This window comes from Triturus cristatus, chromosome 6, assembly GCF_964204655.1.
Source record: "Triturus cristatus chromosome 6, aTriCri1.1, whole genome shotgun sequence".
NCBI lineage: Eukaryota > Metazoa > Chordata > Amphibia > Caudata > Salamandridae > Triturus > Triturus cristatus.
The window spans coordinates 1304249965-1304271416 of record NC_140589.1 but is presented as its reverse complement, the minus strand read 5'-3'; the positions used below and the strand labels follow the sequence as shown (position 1 = coordinate 1304271416).

Below are 21452 nucleotides of genomic sequence, written 5' to 3'. Positions count from 1 at the left end.
TGTGCTTTAGGTAGTAGAAGGTTTGTGCAGTTAAATATTTGCAATCAGGATTTATAAAACGTGGCTAATCAACCGATAGGATTTCCAGGCGCTTGCAGGCCCCAGAGGTTTATTCGAACAGCCAGGTCTTGAGGGCAATATGGAATTCTGGAAGTGAGGTGATGGTCTGGAGCTGAGTGGGGAGGCTGTTCCAGGTCTTTGCTGTGATGTGGGAGAAGAAGCATACTCCCCTTCTGCTTCTGTAGATGTGGGGAGTATGGGAAAGTGAAAGGGAGGCGGAACATTGTCTTCTCGATGGTTGGTGGAAGTTCAGGCAGTGGTTAAGGTAGGCGGGTTCCTGGTTGTGTAGAGGCTTGTGTGCATGGGTCAGCAGCTTGAATTGACAACTCTTATGTACGGGGAGCCAGTGGAGTTTCCTGAGGCGGGTTGTGATGTGGGTTTGTCGGGGAAGGCCAAGGATGAATCTGCTGTGGCATTTCTGCATGGTCTGAAATCTCTTTAGAAGGTATGCAGCAACTCCTACGTAGAGGACATTGCGGTAGTCCAGTTGGCTGAGATGAGAGCTTGTGTTATGGTGTGTCTCGTATGTAGGGGTAGCCACTTGAAGATCTCGCGTAGCATGCGCAGAGTGAGGAAGCAGGCTGAGGAGACAATGTTGATCTGTGATTTCATGGTGAGCTTGTTGACAGTGATGATTCTGAGGTTGCTGGAGGAAGTGTGTGCGGGTCATAGGTGTGATGGCCACCAGGAGTTGTTACATGTGTTGCTGCTGTTGCCAAAGATCAGTACTTCCGTCTTGTCTGTGTTTAGCTGCAGGCAGCTGTTGTTCATCCAGACGCTGACGTTTGTCATGCATCAGTGTGAGTTCGTTCTGGTGTTGGTGGGGTCTTCGGTTAGTGAGCGATGAGTTAGGTGTCATCTCAGTAGGAAATTATGTCGAGATCGTGGGATCTGACGATGTTGACCAGCGGGGTCATATATGCATTGAAGAGTGTGGATCTGAGGGATGAGCACTGAGGGCCACCACAGGTTTTCTCCTTGGGTTCAGAGGAGAAAGGTGGGAGGTGGATCCTCTGGGTTTTTCTGGGGAGGAAGGAGGTAATCCATCTGAGCACGTCCCCTTGGATGCCGATGTGGTGGATTCTTTCGATCAGTGTGTGGTGGGATACAGTGTTGAAGGCTGCCAAGAGTTCGAGGAGGATCAAAGCTGCTGTTTCTCCTCAGTCGAGGAGGGTTTGAATGTCATCGGTGGCTGTGATCAGGGCAGTTTCGATGCTGTGATTACTGTGGAAGCCTGATTGGGAGGTGTTGAGTAGCTGGTTCAGCTCCAGGTGTGTCATGAGTTGATTGTGGATGATCTTATCCAGGACCTTCGCTGGGAATGGGAGCAGGGAGATTGACTCTATGTCTATATTTTAGATGGTAGATGATTCTTGCTGTAGTGTGTTTTCGGTGGCAGATAGCTATGTGGTAGCTTATTGAAGATTTGTACAGTTGCATGTTTTAGGGAGCAGAAAGCCTGTAGAGTTGCATGTTTTAGGGAGCAGATTGCTCTTGCAGTTGAGTGTTTTAGGTAGCAGAAGGCTTGACCAGTTGTGTGTTTTCGGAGGCAAATTACTTTTGAAATTGTGTTTTTTAGGTAGCAGATGGCTCTTGCAGTTGTGTGTTTTAGGTAGCAGATGTCTCTTGCAGTTGCATGTTTTAGATGTCACATGGCTCTTGCAGTTGTGTATTTTAGGTGGCAGAGTGTTTTAAGGGGCAGATAGCGTATTCAGTTAGGTGTGTTATCTAGAAGTGTTGAATTGTTGTGTGTTTCAGGTAGCGGAAGGTTTGTGAAGTTGAGTTTTTTAGGTGGCAGATGGCTCTTCCTGTTTAATTCTCTAGGTAGTTGATGGCTCTTGCAGTTGAGTGTTTTAGGTGGGAGACAGCTTGGTCAGACGTGTGTTAGATAGTAGAATATTTGAACTGTTTTGTGTTTTAGGTAGCATAAGGTTTGTGCAGTTGAGTGTTTTAGGTGCAGATGGCTATTTTAGTCGCATGTTCTAGGTGGTTGATTACTCTTTCAGTTGTGTGTTTTAGGTGGCAGATTGCTTGTGCATTAGCGTGTTTTTGGTAGCAGTAGGCTTGTACAGTTGTGTGTTTTAAGTGACAGGTGGTGCTTGCAGTTGTATGTTTTAGGTAGCAGAAAGCCTGTGCCGTTGCATGTCTGACATGGGAGATGGCTCTTGCAGTTGTGTGTTTTAAGCGTCACATGGCTCTTACAGTAGCATGTTTTAGGTGGCATGTGTCTCTTGCAATTGTAAGTTTAGGCGCAAATGACTCATACAGTTGTGTGTTTTAGGCAGGAGACCATTATGCAGTTGTGTGTCTTGTAGACCAGAAGACTCACACTGTTGCACGGTTTACATAGAAGGTGGCCTGTGCAATTGCATGTTGCAGGTGCCACTAGAAGGCTTGTTCAGTTGCGTGTTTTAGGTGGCAAAAGACCCATGCAGTTGTGCATTTTACGTGGCAGTTGACTGCTACAACTGCATGTTTCAGGTGGCAGATGGTCACTCAGAATCATGTTTCACACAGCACATGGCTCATGCAGTTGCAAAGCAAGGGACCTATTTCATGCAAGACAAATGCCCCCGCCAGCAACCCTAATGGGGTAGTTGCAGACACCTCTGACTTGAGAGCTCTACAGCCCCCTCACTCCACTAGTCCTAGGCTGTGCTGCACCTACTGTAGTACTGATAGCAACACCCATGTTGGCTCCACTTAGTATACAAGTAAAGGCAGCAGACATAATACCCAGCAGTTTCTTTGTAAATTAATAATCAATAAAATAAGTGCAATTCTGAAAGCCAGGAAATAAAGTTGTAATGGGGGTCAAGGGACAAACTAAAGAGTGGGAAGAATGTAGCGAGGAGAGAGGGAGCATAAGGACAAAGAAACTTGCTCTTCATTCACACTTACCATGGCTAACTGGAAATGTGCTGTTGATTTGCTCCATGACGTCTGTTAGGTCTGTACTGGTGCTGTGAGGTGGCGCTAACAAATCATCTGCGGCTGTAACAGACATAATGAGCATCATCATTTAACAAGGCAACGCACTGATTTAGAAATTAACAGCTATCATATGACCCAGCCAAACACCCTGTACTGTATGTAGTATATTTACGATCTCATCAGGATCCCCTATCATCTGTTCATGTTTTATATTCTCTGCATTGCCACAGCAAACACCAATCTCACTAGACAGTGGGCACACGGTGTGAATATACGTGAGGTGATCCACATTTTTACCCTGCTGATTGGATTGAGGTCGAGTAGTCAAGGTTCCCCCCACACAAACACAGTATGTATGTGTGTGTGTGTATGTGTATATATATATATATATATATATATTACCTACTGGCGGTCGCCAGTAGGTAGTTATAGTTAGGACCACGTTTCCATAGGAAATCCGCAACATTCTATTTTGAATAACTTTGGCGCCGGTTGACGAATCCTCGCGAATTTTTCAAAATAGGTGGGGCGCTACGCTCCGCTCCTACCCTGAAAGTCTCGGGGGGATTCGTCAAGCGGGGGCTGAGATAAAAGGGGGGTCCCAAAACGCGTTTTTCCCATGCATTTTTCCATAGGACCTTTAGACACAGCTACAGCCCGAACGGCTGAACAGAATTACTTGAAATTTGGCAGAGAGGTAGTCCTCAGTTCAAGGATGTGCCTTTTGTAGGTTTGGTGTAAATCTGTTCAGTAGATTCTGAGAAAATAGCCTTTAAATCAATATATATATCTGAGCCAGCTTACGGTGCGCTTACGGTGCGCTTACCGTACGCGTACGGCGGCGTGCACGAGCGCGATTCTGATTGGCTCTTAGATCTTAGTAAACATTCGAATCGGTCGAAACCAGGAAGCGGCGGCCGCCATTTTCTCACTCGCAATCTGACAGGGGGATGAAATTCAAAGTGCAAAAACATATAAAGGGGCTGTTTAGACAGCTCCCAAGCACCTAGCCATGTCGAGGGTGTCCCCAACGATCCCCCAAGTGAAAAAAGGCAATTTTAATTTTTTCGAAAATTTCGCCGATTACGCTTACCGTACGCGTACGGTAATAAATAATAATAAAAAAAAAAAATATCCACATTCTCCCCACCCCGTGTGCAAATGGTGCCTGCAGGGCACCATTTGTGCATGGCTTATTACATTAAATGCAAAACATATATTTTACCTGTCACAACGATGCTCATCATATGTCCTCCATGTGCGCACGGTGCGCGAAGCGCATCGTGCGTTCATGGCCCATCTAGCGTAACGTGAGCACGCGGTGCGTGCACGGTGCGCGAAGCGCACCGTGCGCGCACGGAACGAACTGCGTTAAGTGGGCGCGCACGCCACAAATGGCGTAAAGTAACTTAGCATTTAAAAAAACGTACAAATTCACTGAAAAAACCATAGGTTTCACACACGTTATAGTTAGGAATTAGCATTTAAAAAACCTTGCAAATTCACTGAAAAAACCATAGGTTTCACACATGTTATAGTTAGCTGGACATTTTACTGATAAAAAACCAATGAAATTCCCCCGTTCTAGTTACTGTAGGCAACTATAACTCACGCGACCGTAATCCTCTGCTGATGACATATGTGTCTTTATGAAAAAAAAATATTTGTAATATATGTATAGCTAAAATTTAATGGAAGAAGACATGGGCAAATAAGTGTCTAAATACAGTATTAGCATCAGCAGAGGATTACGGTCGCGTGAGTTATAGTTGCATACAGTAACTATAACGGGGGAATTTCATTGGTTTTTTATCAGTAAAATGTCCAGCTAACTATAACATGTGTGAAACCTATGGTTTTTTCAGTGAATATATATATATATATATATATATATATATATATATATATATATATATATATATATATATATATATATATATATATATATCCTACTGGCAGTCGCCAGTAGGTAGTTATAGTTAGGACCTAGTTTCCATAGGAAAAGCATTTTTTCTTTTCCCAATAACTGTGGCGACGGTTGACAAATCTTCGCGAAATGTTCAAAACTCGTGGGGCGCTCCGCTCAGCTCCTATCTTGAAATTTTCGAGGTGATTCGGCAAGAGGGGGCCGAGAAAAAAGGTGGGTCCCAAAACGTGTTTTCTCCATGTTATTTCCCATAGGAAACTTTAGACACGACTACAGCCCGAACTGAATTACACCAAATTTGGGAGAAAGAGACCTTTTTGTTAAATGGTGTAAATCCGTTCAGTAGTTCCTGAAAGAATCAAAAAATAGAGGCCAAAAAATCAATTTCCCATAGGAAAGTTTAGACACGGCTACAGCTCGAACTGCTGAACAGAATTACACCGAATTTGGCAAAAAGGTAGTGCTTGGTTCAGAAAGTGCCTTTTTTTTAAATGGTGTAAATCCGTTCAGTAGTTGCTGAGAAAAATCAAAAAATAAAAGTTTCGATATATAGACGCGCGGTGGATCTGCGAACCCTCCCGACCACGAGCTGCATTCTAATTGGCTGTCAACACTTCAAACCAGGAAGTGTTGGCAGCCATCTTGTGCCTCGGTAGAACCGAGGCACAAGAAAAGAGAAAAAGAAACACGCAAAACAAGAAAGGGGGCAGGGTAGAAACATCCTGACCCCCTAGGCCTGCTCAGGGGGTCCCACAAGGACCCCCAGGGCCCCAAAAAGCATTTTTTTAAAAACAAAATCGGGCGAATTCGCGCTGGGTGCGCGAATCCGGCGGAGAAAATGTAAAAAAACCGAAGCGCGGACTCCCGCACTTCATTTAATAGAAGCCCTCGGGTGGGCTAGGTCCTGGGGGCAGTAAAAAAATGTGTGGGGAGGCCCCAATCCCCCCCACACTGCCCCGGGGACCGCCACCCCCCGGGGCTTTGCATAAATATTTGCGGGGGGCGCATGGCCCCCCCGCAGCCCCGGGGACCGCCACTCCACGGGGCTTGTTTTTTTAAAGTTGGGGGGCCTCTAAGGAGCCCCCAAACCCCGGGGACTGCCACCTCCGGGGCTCTTATTAATTATAATCGTGGGGGGCACTCTGCCCTCCCGCAGCCCCGGGGACCGCCATTCGCTGGGGCTTCTTTTAAAAAAAATATATATATACCTCTGTGGGGGGGGCTCGAGCCCCCCCACACGCCCCGGGGTCTGCCACCTCCCCAGGGCACAAATATTTAAATTTGGGGGTCCGTAACGGACCCCCGAACCCCGGTGACCACCACCTCCCCAGGGCTGTTCAGATATTGGGAGGGGGGCTGCGTGGCACCCCTACTGGAGCCTGTGATGGCCCTGGGGACCGCCACCCCTCAGGGACAGCTCCTGCAGTGTCCCGGGGTGCCCACAACCCGGGACACTGCAGTTTGCTATGACAGGGCGGGAGCCTCGCAGCACCCGCCCTGTCATAGCAAACTCTGGTTTGGATTTTGGAAGAGAGAGCAGAAAAAAAGTTGGGCCATGCCCCGGGGTATGGGGTCCCCGGGGCCTGGAATTGGCCATGGGAGGGGGGCCCACACAGCCCCCTTCCTGTTAATATATATAGATATTTTTTTTAATGGGGTCCCCGGGGCCATAAATGGCCTGAGGAGGGGGGCCACGCAGCCCCCCTCCAAATATATATATATATTTTAAAACACTGGCCATGCCCCGGCGGATGTGGCCTTGGGGCCACAACTGGCCCGGGAGGGGGGGCCACGCAGACCCCTCCCAAATAATATTTTTTTTTTTAAAAAGCACGCAAAGGTCTGCCCCGGGGGATGGGGTCCCCGGGGCCATCCATGGCCTGAGGAGTAGGGCCACGCAGCCCCCCTCCATAATAATAAAAAAAGTTGGGCCATGCCCCGGAGTATGGGGGGCCCCGAATTGGCCACGGGAGGGGGGCCCACGCGGCCCCCTTCCCGTTAACATATATATATATATATATATTTTTTTTTTAATGGGGCTCAGGCCCTGGGGGGTGGGGTCCCCAGGGCCCAAAAACAGTAAAAAGAAGGGGGGCCACACAGCCCCCCTTCCCCAATTTGTTTTTTTTTAAACTTGCGATCGTGCCAGTGGCCCCGCCCCCTCCCAGAAACACTCTGCAAATGGGCCCTGTGCCGCATTTTAAGTTAAGGAATTAACTCCCCTTCAATACTGGGGTCAACTAGCCCACCAGGTACCTCCAGTAAGCGCCACAGGACTGCGTTGCAGAGAGGTGGTCCAGGCCACGCCCCTTTTTACACCTCTTTGCAACGCAGCTTTGTGGCGCTTACTGGAGGTACCTGGTGGGCTAGTTGGACCCCAGGGACCCTCAGGATTCAAGGGGACTTAATACCCCAACTTAAAACGCGCCACGGGGCGTGTTTGCACAGTGGTGAAGGGAGGGGGCAGGGCCTGAGGTGACATGTGTGCAAACACGGCCTTTGGCATGTTTTAAGTTGGGGAATTAATTCCTCTTCAATCCTGAGGGTCCCTGGGGTTCAACTAGCCCACCATGTACCTTCAGTAAGCGCCACAGAGCTGCGTTGCAGGGTGGTGTAAAAAGGGGCGTGACCAGTGAAACAATACTGAATAGCATAGCCATTTAATGGAGACTGAGAACTGTGACCTCAAATCAAAACTTTAAACCTAATTAAAAGCATACCAAGACAACAAATCAAATCATACGGCTCGTCATTTCTACTGACTGACACCAGCTTTAGTTTTTTCCATGCCATATCCAAAATTAACATTGCCAAAATACCTTTTGCAATGCACCCCTTGTTCATGGCTAAAGAAAAACTACCACTAAACCCAGCCTTCTAAACAGCGTACTCAGGATAGTTGATATATCATTGATGAAAGCAAGTATTGGCAAAGCCAAGTAATTCAACTTTAAAATGCAAGTTACAAGCTATTGGCTTGGCCAATACTCGTTTTCCATGACACTGCCATGGAGTAAAAAACATTCCTAGATGGCCCCATTCGCGTGCGCAGAAATGCAGACTTTCTAGTGCCAATTTTGGAATTTCCATTTAAAGTTTTCTTTATTGTTCCAAGATGGCTGATGGAAATTTTAAACTGTATTTTTATTTTTTGTGGGAGTGCATAAAAAAAGAATTGAGAGGCTCTGTAGCTTTGTACAGAGGCTAGGCCCTCAAAAAAGACACTAAAAACTAAAAAACGTACAGACCAATAAAAAGGCTGGGGCAAAGGAGAGATGAGGCAAGGTGATGGAGCAACGAACAAGTGGGGCAGCGAGCAGCGCTGTAAGAGCATGCAGCTGCCAGGTCCTCAGCAATTGTGAAAAAAATTAAAAAAAATAAAAAACCCAATGAAGCACTTGTGGGGCGCGGGAGGCGAAACGGGACAGCGGGGTTGACAGGGAAGGCGTGACAACAGAACGAGGAAAACCATATGCTCGCATGAAGTGCTAAGAGGCAAATAAAAAAAGACTCCCCTGATGTCAGCAGTGGAAGGATACAAGACATACAATCAAAACAAAATGATTATAAGGAAGCTATGTCACAGAAAAGTAGAGAGAGGAATGGAACATTGAACCATGATATACTATAAAGCTATCCAATTATGAGCAAAGGGCTGACTCAAAGTCCACTCTATGCATTACTGTACTGTACACAATATGCCTTTGACTACCACCAGCTAAAGCTGTCTGCGGACGAGACCTAAAAGGCCGCGGTGTAGGTGGATTTTATTTTAGCTCATGGAAAGTCTGTGCTCTTGGATAAATGAAGTCACGACTGCTGCAACCAACACCAAGAGAGTGAACTCAAAGGATTCAGTGTTGGACACAATGTTACAATCCTACATCAAAGAAAGGAGAGAAGACGCCTCAATGATTTCTCCAGTACAAAATATCATGTGTGCGAAGTCTTTCCTCAAAAATAGAGGCTGGGGTGTGGCTTTAGATTCAATTAATATATGCAAGTTATCAAAGTGGTGCTGAGTGCTTTAACATGGGTTCAGATGACACCAATCAACATTCAAAATTAAATTATGTAATGGGGCAGCAATACACCCAGACACTATGTAATTGGTGAAACTGTTTAATCCTCGCCACAAAACACAAAGTATATCATCAGTCAATTTAATTTATTATCTCTGCCTAAACTTTGGACAAGGCGGCAGAGCACAGAAGGTCCTGGTTGCAACAGTGAATAAAATGAAATCACAGAAAAAGATACTGTATGTCTGCACACCCAGTCCTAACAAAACATAATAATTACAGCAATATTTGGCTGCATTATTAAATAGCGAAGAAAAGTGTCTATCAATTTAACTGCCTAAACAAAATCCTTGCTTCAATTTAGCTGACAACACCACACTGCTATAGCTACAATCAAGTCTCAGCCTAGATTACTTCAATGCACTCTTCTGTGGCTGTCCCAGGGAGTCGCCACCCTATCGGTCATTGACCCTGCGTTACAGTGCATCTTGTCTGTAGCAGAAAGACAAGTTGGGGCTATAACTAAAGTGAAATCATCCTGCACTATCCTAGGAGGCGCTCGTGGTGGAAGGTTTATATCACTAAGTCAAGAAGGTGAACCTACGTCTACTAGCTAGAGCATGCCGATTCAAGGAATAATGTTTCTTCATTTACTTTCGTTATGTAGGTTAAGGGTACACCTCATGGTATAGAGTCCTACGTTCCTAGATATGATGTTCACCAGGAACCATGAGCAACATAAAGATATTTCAACTACAAATATTGGCTCAAGTGAGACACATCTTCACTAAATTATTCTCCAGCAGTGATGGATGTAATTTGCTTTCAGGGCGTGTGGCACAGAAACAGCAACAAGGCAATCATATACATCAGCCACTAATTAATGGATAAGATCTAATGAATATTTATCCCCATTCCAATTAAAAGCTAATGGAGTTTGTGTGTGGAGCAGCAGAAACCCTCCATTAATCGCATTCAAGTTAGGAAGAACGGTGGATAACAGCAAAGTCAGCTGAAAGCAAAGCTTGTAGATGCCGAGTGTAATTGAAAAATAAAAACATGAGATAAAGGTAGATATCTACAGCAGATCGATTGATGGGCGCCTGGCAGTCTCCTCCGGTGAGGATCAGCAGATCCCTAATACGTGGAAAGCATGAGCAGGAGAATTTAATGGTAGGTGTGATTAAGAGCCAATGCAGGGTCCAGCGGGACCACTATGCTGGAGTCATCGCAGCCGTGAAAACGAAGAGCACTGTCTAGGACCTGAAATTTGTCTGCAGGTAGAAAGAGGTTGCTTAGGAATTTGGTCACCCTTTCTAAACGAATCTTCTTCAGAAGGGATGTAGACCATGAGGAATGGAAGCACTGAACAGTCTTTAAGATGATGTAGCAAGTACACAGAGCACAGTTTTTAGTGGATTGACAAGGATGGGATTGGTAAAAGAAGGTATGATGTCAGAAAGGGATGAGTAATAAGGTAATTTGGTTGAATTACATGTAGGAGGTCCATAAATGTGCGATATTGCAAGAACGCACTACCTTACTTGATATCAGATCGATTTTAATGTTTGCTAATTTTACAAATGATCTTCCCCTATATTGGAGGCCGAGTGAGAAATATGCAAAAAAATAAACAATGCAGATTAATTAGTTCACTGTTTAATAAGCAAATAGTGAACACAATAAATGTGTTGCACTGTCGATGGAGCTTTGAAATAGTTTGTCTTTTTTTTCAGGGTCATGTTTTATAACAAATCCTTTGAGGCTTTCAAGTCATTGGGGTCTTATGAGTTTCTCTTTTTGTGCAGGTTCCTTACATTGTTTCATCACTGTTTAGAAATGTTGGTCTTGGATTTTTACAGACCTTGAGGCTGGAAAGTCACATTATTCTTTCAGGTGCAGATAGATACATTTTGATGAGGTCCTTTGAATGGGCCACGAGGCATGCTGGAAATGCTGTCAACAATGTATCTGGTGCAACTATAGGGCCTTTTGTAAAATAAAAACAGTCCAAAATCACTGTGGTTTTGCATTCGTAGGGGATGACCAGGGCCATTGAGGAGACTATTAAAATGTTTTTTTGCATGCATTGAAATGGAGCCACATGGAAGACAGATGAAATCCTCGCTATTTCAGTGGTTCTTCAAGAAAGGGTGATCCAAGAAGGTAGATTACTTGGTCTATCATTTTAAGGCTTCTCCACTTATATTGTAGTATATTTTATGAGGAAGTGATTCCAAAACCATTCAAGCGAAACTCCTTTTCATTAGTCAAACAGCTGGCCTAATATACGGGGAGAGGATGTGGCCTAACAGCTACAGCGTTCGGTATCAGTGCTGGGGAACTGGGTTCGAGTCTCGACAGGGACCCTCAACATCCTGTGATTCTGGGCAAAACACTTAATCTCCCTGTGCCTACCAAAATGAATGTATCCATCTGTAAAGTAACTGGCGCTCATGTAAAGCGCTCTGATACCGTCGGGTCGAGTTCACGCTATATAAAACTAAAAAAAGCAAATGCAAGGTAAGGCATGTAAAATGACAGCATTTTTTGCACAGTGACTGAAAACTAGACAAAATATAATTATTTGACAAACAAAACATCAACTGGGTGTTATCAGAGTCGTCTTACATTTCCACTTCCATTTCAACCAGAAACTGGTGAAAAGTGTGAACACAAATAATGAATAGGGGTGACAAGCGGCAAGACTACTGAGGAATCCACACTGGACCATTCAGGTTTCAGTAAATACTTGTCCCGTCTACATCCTAAATTCCGTTACGAAAGCAAGGAGGCCAATCACCGAAGAGGATGGTCTGACACCTGCTCTGCTCACTCCCGCCTACCCAGAAGGGATGTGTGGGGAAGGGTTTAGAACAAACACCACTAAAGGATTCAATTACTTAAGCAATAACTCTGACATAGTAATTTTCAAACTTCTGGTACATGTTGGAAGTCAATGTGCCTTGTGAACCTGGCACCAGGTGTTGCAATTCAGCATCCCAAAGCATCATATATAAAATTCAAGCTGAACAGTGAAAATAGGGTTTGTTGACATTAAACTTCTCAACATTAATTTCCATGCAAAGTTATATGTAACAAAAACTACATTTAATGCAGTAGAAAAGAGAATACAAGGCACTGAATAAGTGATACCTCTAACACTCAAGAGTCAGTTACTTCTGATGTCACTATTGGGACTAAATGCATTCTGGGTACATTTGATGATAAAATAGCATCCAGGCAAAAATCATCATACATTAAAAAGCGGAGAAAAAAAGTGTTTTTTTCAAGATAACAAAAATATCAACACATACTGAAAGAAGATCTTATATCAATCACACTCCATTTCTGCTGCAGGCCACTAACCTGTCTGTTGGTAGTGTGGGCTGATATCCTGATCAAATTTGTAGCTGGGAGCAGAGCGCTGGGGTGAAGTGCACATGAAAATTCCATTGACTTGGGCATCTGGCTCCGGCTGGGTAAGGTAAAAAAGAATAGGATGTCATTAGAAACATAGGCGCAAACAATTAAGTGAAAACGTTCAAATGTGCATTCACAAAGACACCACTATTATTTCAAGGATTCCCAAGTGGTTGAAACATGATTGTGCTTTGCCACCAGCACTCAGCGCCCTTGAAGAAAGAAACTCTACCTGCAGTTGTCACTGTTTGTGATTTACTGTCCCTTCCTGAACGTCTGGCTGAAATGGCTTAATTTTAGAGCAGTTTAATTACCTAGGGACCACTCACCTCTGACATGGCACACGTTGCCAGAACAAACACGACTGTATGTGAAAGAATAAGTACATTTTTGAGTGCTGTATATAAGAGCACCATTTACGAAAGCACATGTCCCAGTGATAAGGAGGAGCAAGACCACTGACTCATTGTCAGTGAAACTGCTCTCCCACCCTCGCAGCTCCACCATTAAGTGAGGCCCTCCTGAGCTCATGCACTCCCGAAGTGTTGGTGTTCGAGGCCCTCCTCCACCCGTAGGTTATATCTGCGCCTCATCCCTGGTGGTCCAGTGGACCCCTGACTCCTTCTCTTGCTCCGCTTTCTGCCCCCTTCATCCTCGCCTTTCTGCTCCGTTTCCTCGTTTTTCACCCTTTATCTTTTTCACCCTTTTACTCTGTCTATCACTTTTCTTCACTTTTTCATTTTTGCTATTACTTTCCTTTTACCTGTTTTTCCTATCATCTTCCTTTTCCCCGTTTTTACTGCCGCTGCTGCCCCCACGGCCCACCCGCGCGACCAGCCCGAGGCAGTTCCCTTCCCGCCTCCCAGCTGTCCAGCCTTTCCCGACGCCTACTTAATGGCGGCCGCTGAGCAGCCACGCAGGTGGCCCACCGCTGGCAAACACGTCCCTGCCCCGAACGCGACAAGCCGGGAACCCTGGACTTCTGCACCGCCAACGGTACAACCCAGTGGCACTGCACGCACTCAACCCAGGTCGCAACAACAACTGCAAGCTAGCTTCACCAGCCGACACCCACGGACCCTTCAGCTGTCACCACTGTCGGCACACCCGCAGCACCGCCAGAACCACGGATCCAGCACAACCCACCGCAAGAACTCAACTGCACTGAAGGCCCTGCAATGCATCCTCCTCAACGTCCGATCCCTCCACAAATCTGGGACCTCCTCGACAGCACCACCCCGGATGTCGCATTCTTCACTGAAACCTGAACCAACACCACCTCGGGACCGAGCATCGCCATCGCCATTCTGAAAGGATACAAGATCTCCCGGAAGGACCGCCCCATCCGCCCTGGAGGAGGAATTGCCATCGTCCACAAATCCACCCTACGGTTGAGCACGCTCCCCGACGAGACCACAGACCTGATGGAACACCTACACTTCAAGATACAGGCCAGCCCTACCACCGCCCTCCGAGGAACCCTCATCTACCGACCCCCAGGACCCCGTGGACCATTCACCAACTCCACCATAGATATCATCTCCCCGCAAGCCATCACGTCCACCAACTACACCTTGCTAAGAGACCTCAATTTCCACCTCGACAACCAACTAGACCCCAACCTCCACAAGATTGGGCTCCGCCAGATCGTGACCGAACCCACGCACTCAGCAGGACACACGCTCTACTCCCTCTTCACAAAAGGAAACTCCATCACTTTCAGCCACACCACCGAACTCCGTGGACAGACCATCGATGCAGCCACTTCACCTTCAGAACACCCACTATCCATAGACTCCAGCACCTGCTCCCATGAAGAAACTGGACCAAAATCACCGATGACCAGCTCACCTCCTCACTCGGCAACTCCGCATCCAAACATCGTGGAAGACGACGACCCCAACACAGCAGCCCAAACTCTGCACAGATGGATCTCCAACAGCGCCAACACCATAGCCCCCCTCAAGAAGAACAACAACACACACGCCAAGAAAGCCAGGTGGTTTACCACCAAACTTCAAGAGTCCAGATGCGCATGCCGCCGCCTGGAAAAGGCCTGGAGGAACTCCAAATCTACATAAGCCCAAGACAATTTCAGAGCCCCCACCAATGCCCACCACCAACTCATCAGAAATACGAGAAAAACAGCGATCAAAGACAGAATCTCCAAACACGCGCACAACAGCAAAGAGCTCTTCAGCATCATCAAGGAGTTTGCCCAACCCACCAGTCTACTGACATCCCCCCTCACAAGACCCCTGCGACAAACGCAGCACCTTCTTCCACCACAAAATCAAGAACATTTACCACAACTTTGACAAAGACAGCCAACACACTGAACCCTCACCAACCACCCCCGACACCCTGAAGCCAACAATTGACATCTGGACTATCCTCACCACCGAAGACACACTGAAGACAATGAAGTCAATCCACTCCGGAGCCTTCACGGACCCCTGCCCCCACCACATCTTCAACAGAGCCGCTGACACCATCGCACCCAAAATTCGCCACACCATCAACCGCTCCCTAGTGAAGCCTCCTTCCCCAACGACTGGAAGCACGCCGAGATCAACCCACTCCTGAAAAAGCCCTCAGCAGACCCCACCAACCTCAAAAACTACAGACCCATCTCCCTGCTCCCGTTCCCAGTGAAAGTCATTGAGAAAGCCATCAACAGCCAACTCGCCACCTTCATCGAAGAGCACCACATCCTCGATTCCTCCCAATCCGGCTTCAGAAAAAACACACAGTACAGAAACCGCCCTCCTCGCCGCAACGGATGACATCCGCTCCCTCCCAGACAGAGGAAAAACAGTAGCCTCATTCTCCTCGACCTCTCAGCGGCCTTCGACACAGTCTCTCACCTCACCCTAACACACAGACTTCACGACGCAGGGATCCGGGACAAGGTCCTCGACTGGATCCACTATTTCCTCTCCGGCAGAACGCAGCGGGTCAGACTCCTTCCTTTCCTCTCGGACCCTACACCAACCAATTGCGGAGTCCCCCAGGGATCCAACCTCAACCCCACGCTATTCAACGTCTACATGGCTCCGCTCACCCCCATCGTCAGAACCCAAGGACTCAACATCGCTTCGTACGCAGACGTCACCCGACTCATCCGCTCCCTATCCAACTAACCCAACCCAGCCAAACACAACTTTCAAGAAGGCATGGAAGCAGTTGCCAAATAGATGAAAAGCAGCTGCCAACAACTCAACACTGACAAAACAGAAGTGCTCATCATGGGCCCACATCCTGACATCTGGAACGACACCTGGTGGCCCCCCGCCCTCGGAAGCCCACCCACTCCCACAGACCACGCACGCAACCTCGGAATCATACTGGACTCCGAACTCAAAATGGACCACCAGATCAACTCCGTCGCATCCTTCAAAGAAAGACCGTCACTCACGTCCTCGTCACCAGCAGACTACGGTAACGCACTCTACAAGCTACAAAGCATCCAGAAAGCTGCCGCAAGACTGGTCCTCAAATCTGCCAAGACACTGCCACATCTCCAAGCACCTGCGCACACTCCACTAGCTCCCCATCGAGGCTAGAATCACCTTCAAGATTCTCACCCACGCACACAAAGCCCACCCACAACACTGGACCAGCATACCTGAACAGCCGACTCGAATTCCACACACCCCAAAGGACCCTACGATCAGCCCAGCTCTCTTACGCCGTGGTACCCCACGCTAGGAAGACCAGATCGGGAGGCCGCTCCTTCTCCTTCCTTGCGGCCAGAGCCTGGAATGCCCTACCGCCCCACCTCAGACAGACGACATCACTCTCCATTTTCACGAGAAACCTCAAAACATGGCTCTTCGATAGGCCTCCTACTTGATGGACTGGAATCTGCACCTCCCCTCCTCCCCAGTGCCTTGAGACCCTTAAGGGTGAGTAGTCGGCTCAACAAGCACATGATTGATTGATTGGGTTCAATTTGACATTCGCAGGGCAATCTTTATAAATTTATTCACGTCATATATGGAAGTTACTAGAAGGAACTATATGATTCACTAATTCTCACAATTGTAAACAAACATTGGCATAACCAATAGGTCTCGCCTTTGGGACCTTATAAGTATGATCCAACTCCATATCATAACACAAAATACATACAGTACCAATATATACCATATAATATCATAACACACCATACTTTACCCTAATATACCGTACCTTAAATGACCCTAATAGAATGTACCAGCCCATCTCGTGACATACCATAACACAGAATACCATATAACATAAGGTAACGTGATCAGTGACTCCAGGCAGCCTTCGGCCTGGCCTTGGTTGGTCCTCTTACTGGGACACGGCGGGGAGGAGATAAGCTAATGTGCACACAGCTGCAGTAAAGGCCAGGAAGCTTTCTGTACAGTGCCCTGGTTTCCTATTCAGAAGGACGGGTGCTCCTTACATGGGCATAGAGCTTGGCGCGATTGGATAAGGGCTGCAGAGAAGGCTGAGTCAGGGTGACACCATGCCGCCGCCTGGATGTGAGCAGGGAGGATGGGGGAGGGATGCTGAGGCAGATGGCAGGGAGGAGGGGGCGGGGCCACGAGGGCAGCTTCACCAGAACTCTGGAACAAGACAGAGAATAGTGCCCGCGACCAAATAAAAAAGTAAAGCAGCAGCACTTCAGTATACAAGTATTTAGGGATTTTGGGAGAGCCTCGGAAAGCATAGGCGTCCGAGCAACAGGATATTATTGGAACAAAAATAACTACAGTAAAAGAAATGTTAAAAAAGGTGAAAGTGTTGTTATGAAGTTCTTGTAACCCCCTGTAAGTGCGAGGAGCGTGTTTGTCAACCGCGCATGCAGTTTTCCTTTCGTTTGCCAATTGGCACACACCATGCCTGGCCTCGTGCGCTGTCATCGTTGCAGGCTGCATGCCGCTCTTGCAGATGTTGGCAGGCATCCTGCAATGGCTTGGTGCTTCAATTTCCCAGTGACTGGATTTAAGGCACCGAGTCCAGAATTACCTCTTCCGTCTTTAGGCAGTTTAAGGATTACATCTAACATGATTGATGGGGATAAACTGTAGACGCATCAACGCTGTGACAACGGTTGGTTTAGTCGTGAAGTACGCCCCCAGCGTTCACGTGTTCATAATAGACAAGCTATGTTTATCGGTCTCATGAAGATCTGTGGTTTAGGGAGCTCCGAAGAATTTTACACTAAGAGGCCTTTCTTCAATTCCCATCTGCATTCCCCCCTCTGACATGTCGGGCCGAGCCGTACCCCCGCCACCAAGAAGGAAGACAGAAAAAAGAAATATGCCTCCTGCTCTCAGAGCAGAACCAGTGGACACAATAAAAAAAGTTACATGATCCGGAATGCAGCTGGCACAAACGCCATGGGAGGGAACGTTTAGAGAAACATGCACCCGTCTTTGGCCATGTATATGCTTTCATTATTGAAAGCCATACACAAAGGCCAATGGAATGTGTGGGAGTTAATTGACCCATACGGAGAAGTCTAGGGGAAGTTTGGAGTGCTCACAGGAAGCCTCTCATAGGGCAACGCATGCGCGGTGCGCTAGGCTCAACCTAAAAAATGACTTAGCTACTTACCTTCGGTAAAGCTCTTTCTAGTGAATACTTTATCTAGCTGCAGATTCCTCATCTTGGGAATCTCCTTACATGCCAGACTGGATTCAGAAACTCTTGCAATAGCTCCTGCTATGACTGCTGGCAGGTGGCGCCGTCGGACTCCATTCATCCTCCAGACATAAAAACACAGTGATGCATAGAGGCTCCACCCCTGCGCAATTATGTCAGTTTTTTTCTTTCTGCGCCCTCTGACAATGAGCGTAGCTGAAAGATTTAATTTCAACTAGCAGTGTGTGAATCAAAGGTGGTACTTTATTAATACATCATGATCCATTCCACAGAACAGGGAGGTCGGAAGGCAAAGAGGAATCTGGCTTTGTAATCTATGTAGAGTATCCACAAGAAAGAGTATTACCAAAGGTAAGTACTTATTCTTCTGGTGTATACTTGTAACTGCAGATGAATTTCCTTGTCAATCAATACCAAAGCAATTTTATCTCCAGGGATGTGGGTTTTAGGATTAGACTTATACCTCAAGAAGCACGTCAGTACAGAGTAGGCTAAATGGACTAGTGAATTGAGGAGATAGTGCTTGGAGAACATATGGACAGACACCCACATGGCTGCCTGGCATATTATCCAAAACCGGAACTCCCCAAGTCAAAGCTGTAGCTGAGTCCTTCACCTTAGTGGAATTAGGGTTCTCTTTGGTAAAAGAGCAGTGCAGTCTGATGCAAAAAGCAATCTATTGAGGTCCGATCCATTTCTGAACCACCTTTCCTTTCTTCTCACTGGCAAACCCAACAAACAGTTGATCATTCATACAGCATTCCTTAGTCCTATGGATGCAGAAACTAAGGGCACTTTGTTGAGTCCGATCAGTGTAGCCACTCAATCTCTTCAGATGATATGATGGATGAAAGAATGTAGGGAGCTTGATGGACTGCTCCCTGTGGAAAGATGACATCCTTTTGGAAGAAAAGATGCACAAGTCCTAAATACCAACTTGAAGGCAGTATGCAGCAGCTGACATGACCAAGCCTGAAACTTGCTAACAGGACCCTTAGATTTGACAACATTGTACAACACAGTTTTCAAGATCAAGAATTTTAAATTGTAACTATCAAAAGGGCTCGAAGGGAGCACACCTGAAAAAGTTTAAGACCAATTTGAAGTCCCACTGTGACAATGATTGAAGCTGGGGCAAACACATGTCAAAAGCATTGTTAAGAAACACATTAGAATGGGTGATTGAATATTGAGAGCTGATCAGGCAAACAAAGAATGGCTTATAGTGCTGGTGAGTAACCTTTAACAGTACCCACAGTAAAAACGTGTCCGGTTGCAGATAATACAAACAATAGTACAGCAATATTGACTGTAGGAGGTCAACTATTCTTCCTTCACACCAGGTTATACATTTAGATCAATGGTCTGACTAAGCTGACTTGAGAGAAGGATGACAGACAACATTTATGACATCCATCACTTGCGAAGGGTGATTAAAACCTCTCAGTCGGTTCTGCTCAATCTCCGAGCACAAAGGTGTAATTTGTGAGGATTGCGTGAAATACCCATCTCTTCTGCAGGGACAGCAGATTCTTCTGAAGTGGGAATTAATGTGGAGGGCAGAGGATAAAAGTCTTTGGAGCGCCAGACTCCTGGAGGGCAATCTTGTGTCACTGGAATTGGCTGTGCCCATTCTGTCTGACTTTCGGTATGACTTGCCGTGTCAAAAGCAGAAGTGTAAATGCGTAAAAAAGGCTATAGCCTCATCTACTGTGCTATGTTTCTCTCAGAGACACCTATGAGTGAAACACTAGCATATAAAGGCTGGGCACAGAGTGTTTTGGAAGTGGTGAATAAGTACACCAAGGAAGCTCACCACTGAGCGAAGATACCCTATGCCACCTCTAGGAGCAGATGTCAGTCTATGTCAGCAAAATGACGTCAGTTTGTCTGAATTGAAATTGAGGCCTCCCACCACATGACTGACCTTATCGGAAAGCCCATGAAGTGTCTTTGCCATATTCTCAAAGCCTCCAGACAGAAAGCAGAAGACCATACTCCACCCTTCTTGTCGCACTACCACAAAGTAGCCATGTAATCTGTCAGCACATGAAAACACTTATCCTCGATGGAAGGCAGCCTTTATTGATAGCCGGTTGCCCATAGCCTTCTTGCAACTGCTACACAAATACTGGAGGCAAAATCACTAGACATAGCCACCAGCTGGGACAAAGACTTTAAGCAGTGGTACCCATCAAGACGGTAACCTGCTCAAAAACAGGGCATGCTAGAATGATCTTCAGCAGTAAACTGTGGTAGGCGATTCCCGCACAACTGTTCCCCCTTTAGTTTCTCAGACATCTAACAACTTGCCTTCTCCAATTCCCTTTCAGCTTAGTTCCATGCTTCATCTGGCCAGGCTCTTTTTCTTTGTTAATGGCTTAATACTTTACCTGGCAATGACCAAAGATAACCTATTCTTCTGGTGAAAAGCTGCCCCCAACCACCACCCTAAAGTTGATCTGAGAAACAACTCAACCTGATGAACAACCCAAAGTGAGCAATATTAACATACAGATTACTCATTCTGAATGTTGACAACAATGATTTTTAGAAATGAATTTTGCTTTGCCTTAAAAGAAATCTTATCGGCTGATGTGCTGGAGTGAAACATGTGGTGCCTGTGAACACCCAAAATAACAGAAAATAATGTAATAATGGGTGGAGTACAAATTTATTGAAAATGTAATAGGATTCCTTTGTTTCTATTGATCTTTCAGCCCCAGCTTCTTTATCATAGGCTAAGCTGACCTAAGGCAACAACAGGCATCCTCTTTCTCGACTGGCAACCTGTCTTTTCAACCAGGAGCAGTTTTGATTAACATACAGAACCTCATGTGAGAAGAAAGGTCTAGTGAGTCATGATGCCCCTCTCCTGCCTCAATAATATTAATACACAGTACATTACTCAATTTGCATCTGCGTGTATGGTTTCTGTATGCTGCTTTCATGTGCATCTATTATAATCTCAGTATTCAGACCTCATTGTATTAGCCGATAGTGTGAAGAAGTGATAAACTTGTGATTGATACAGCTGCAGAAAATACAGTTCTACGGTGGCAAACATGTAGCTGAAAGCCACTGAAAGCCCAGATTCACAGGATGTTGAGCTGACAGAATCCCAGGATTGTGATTTTATTTTCTTGCCCCTCCTAACACAAAAAGCACTATGACATGGCCTGCACAGCCATGCGGAACAGCAGATGTGCTGGTACACAACATGACCTAAAAACATTCATATTGACAAGGCCAATAGATTGGGCATTGCCGAGATCTATTGGCTTTGCCAATGCTTGTCCGGTGTTGACGGCGTCTTGCTGAACAAATGTGGAAGTGATAGTGAGAAACAGCTGAGGAGCTTTGAAGTGAAGCGAGAATGTGGCGTAATGGCCAGAGTTGCCGACAGCGGAACTGGGGAACCAGGATCGAATCTCGGGGTCAGCTGA

At 46.3% G+C, this 21452-nt stretch overlaps 1 protein-coding gene across 4 annotated transcripts in view; it reads right to left on the bottom strand.

The window, feature by feature from the left end:
- UTRN (utrophin) overlaps positions 1-21452 on the bottom strand; it is a 1396454-nt gene that overhangs the window by 18392 nt on the left and 1356610 nt on the right. For all 4 annotated transcript variants that reach the window (XM_085612275.1, XM_085612279.1, XM_085612276.1 and 1 more), the window contains 2 exons: positions 12313-12421; positions 2962-3054 (listed from right to left, as the gene is read on the bottom strand). In XM_085612275.1, the coding sequence (XP_085468401.1) occupies positions 2962-3054; positions 12313-12421 (202 nt within the window). The remainder of the gene's footprint in view (positions 1-2961; positions 3055-12312; positions 12422-21452) is intronic.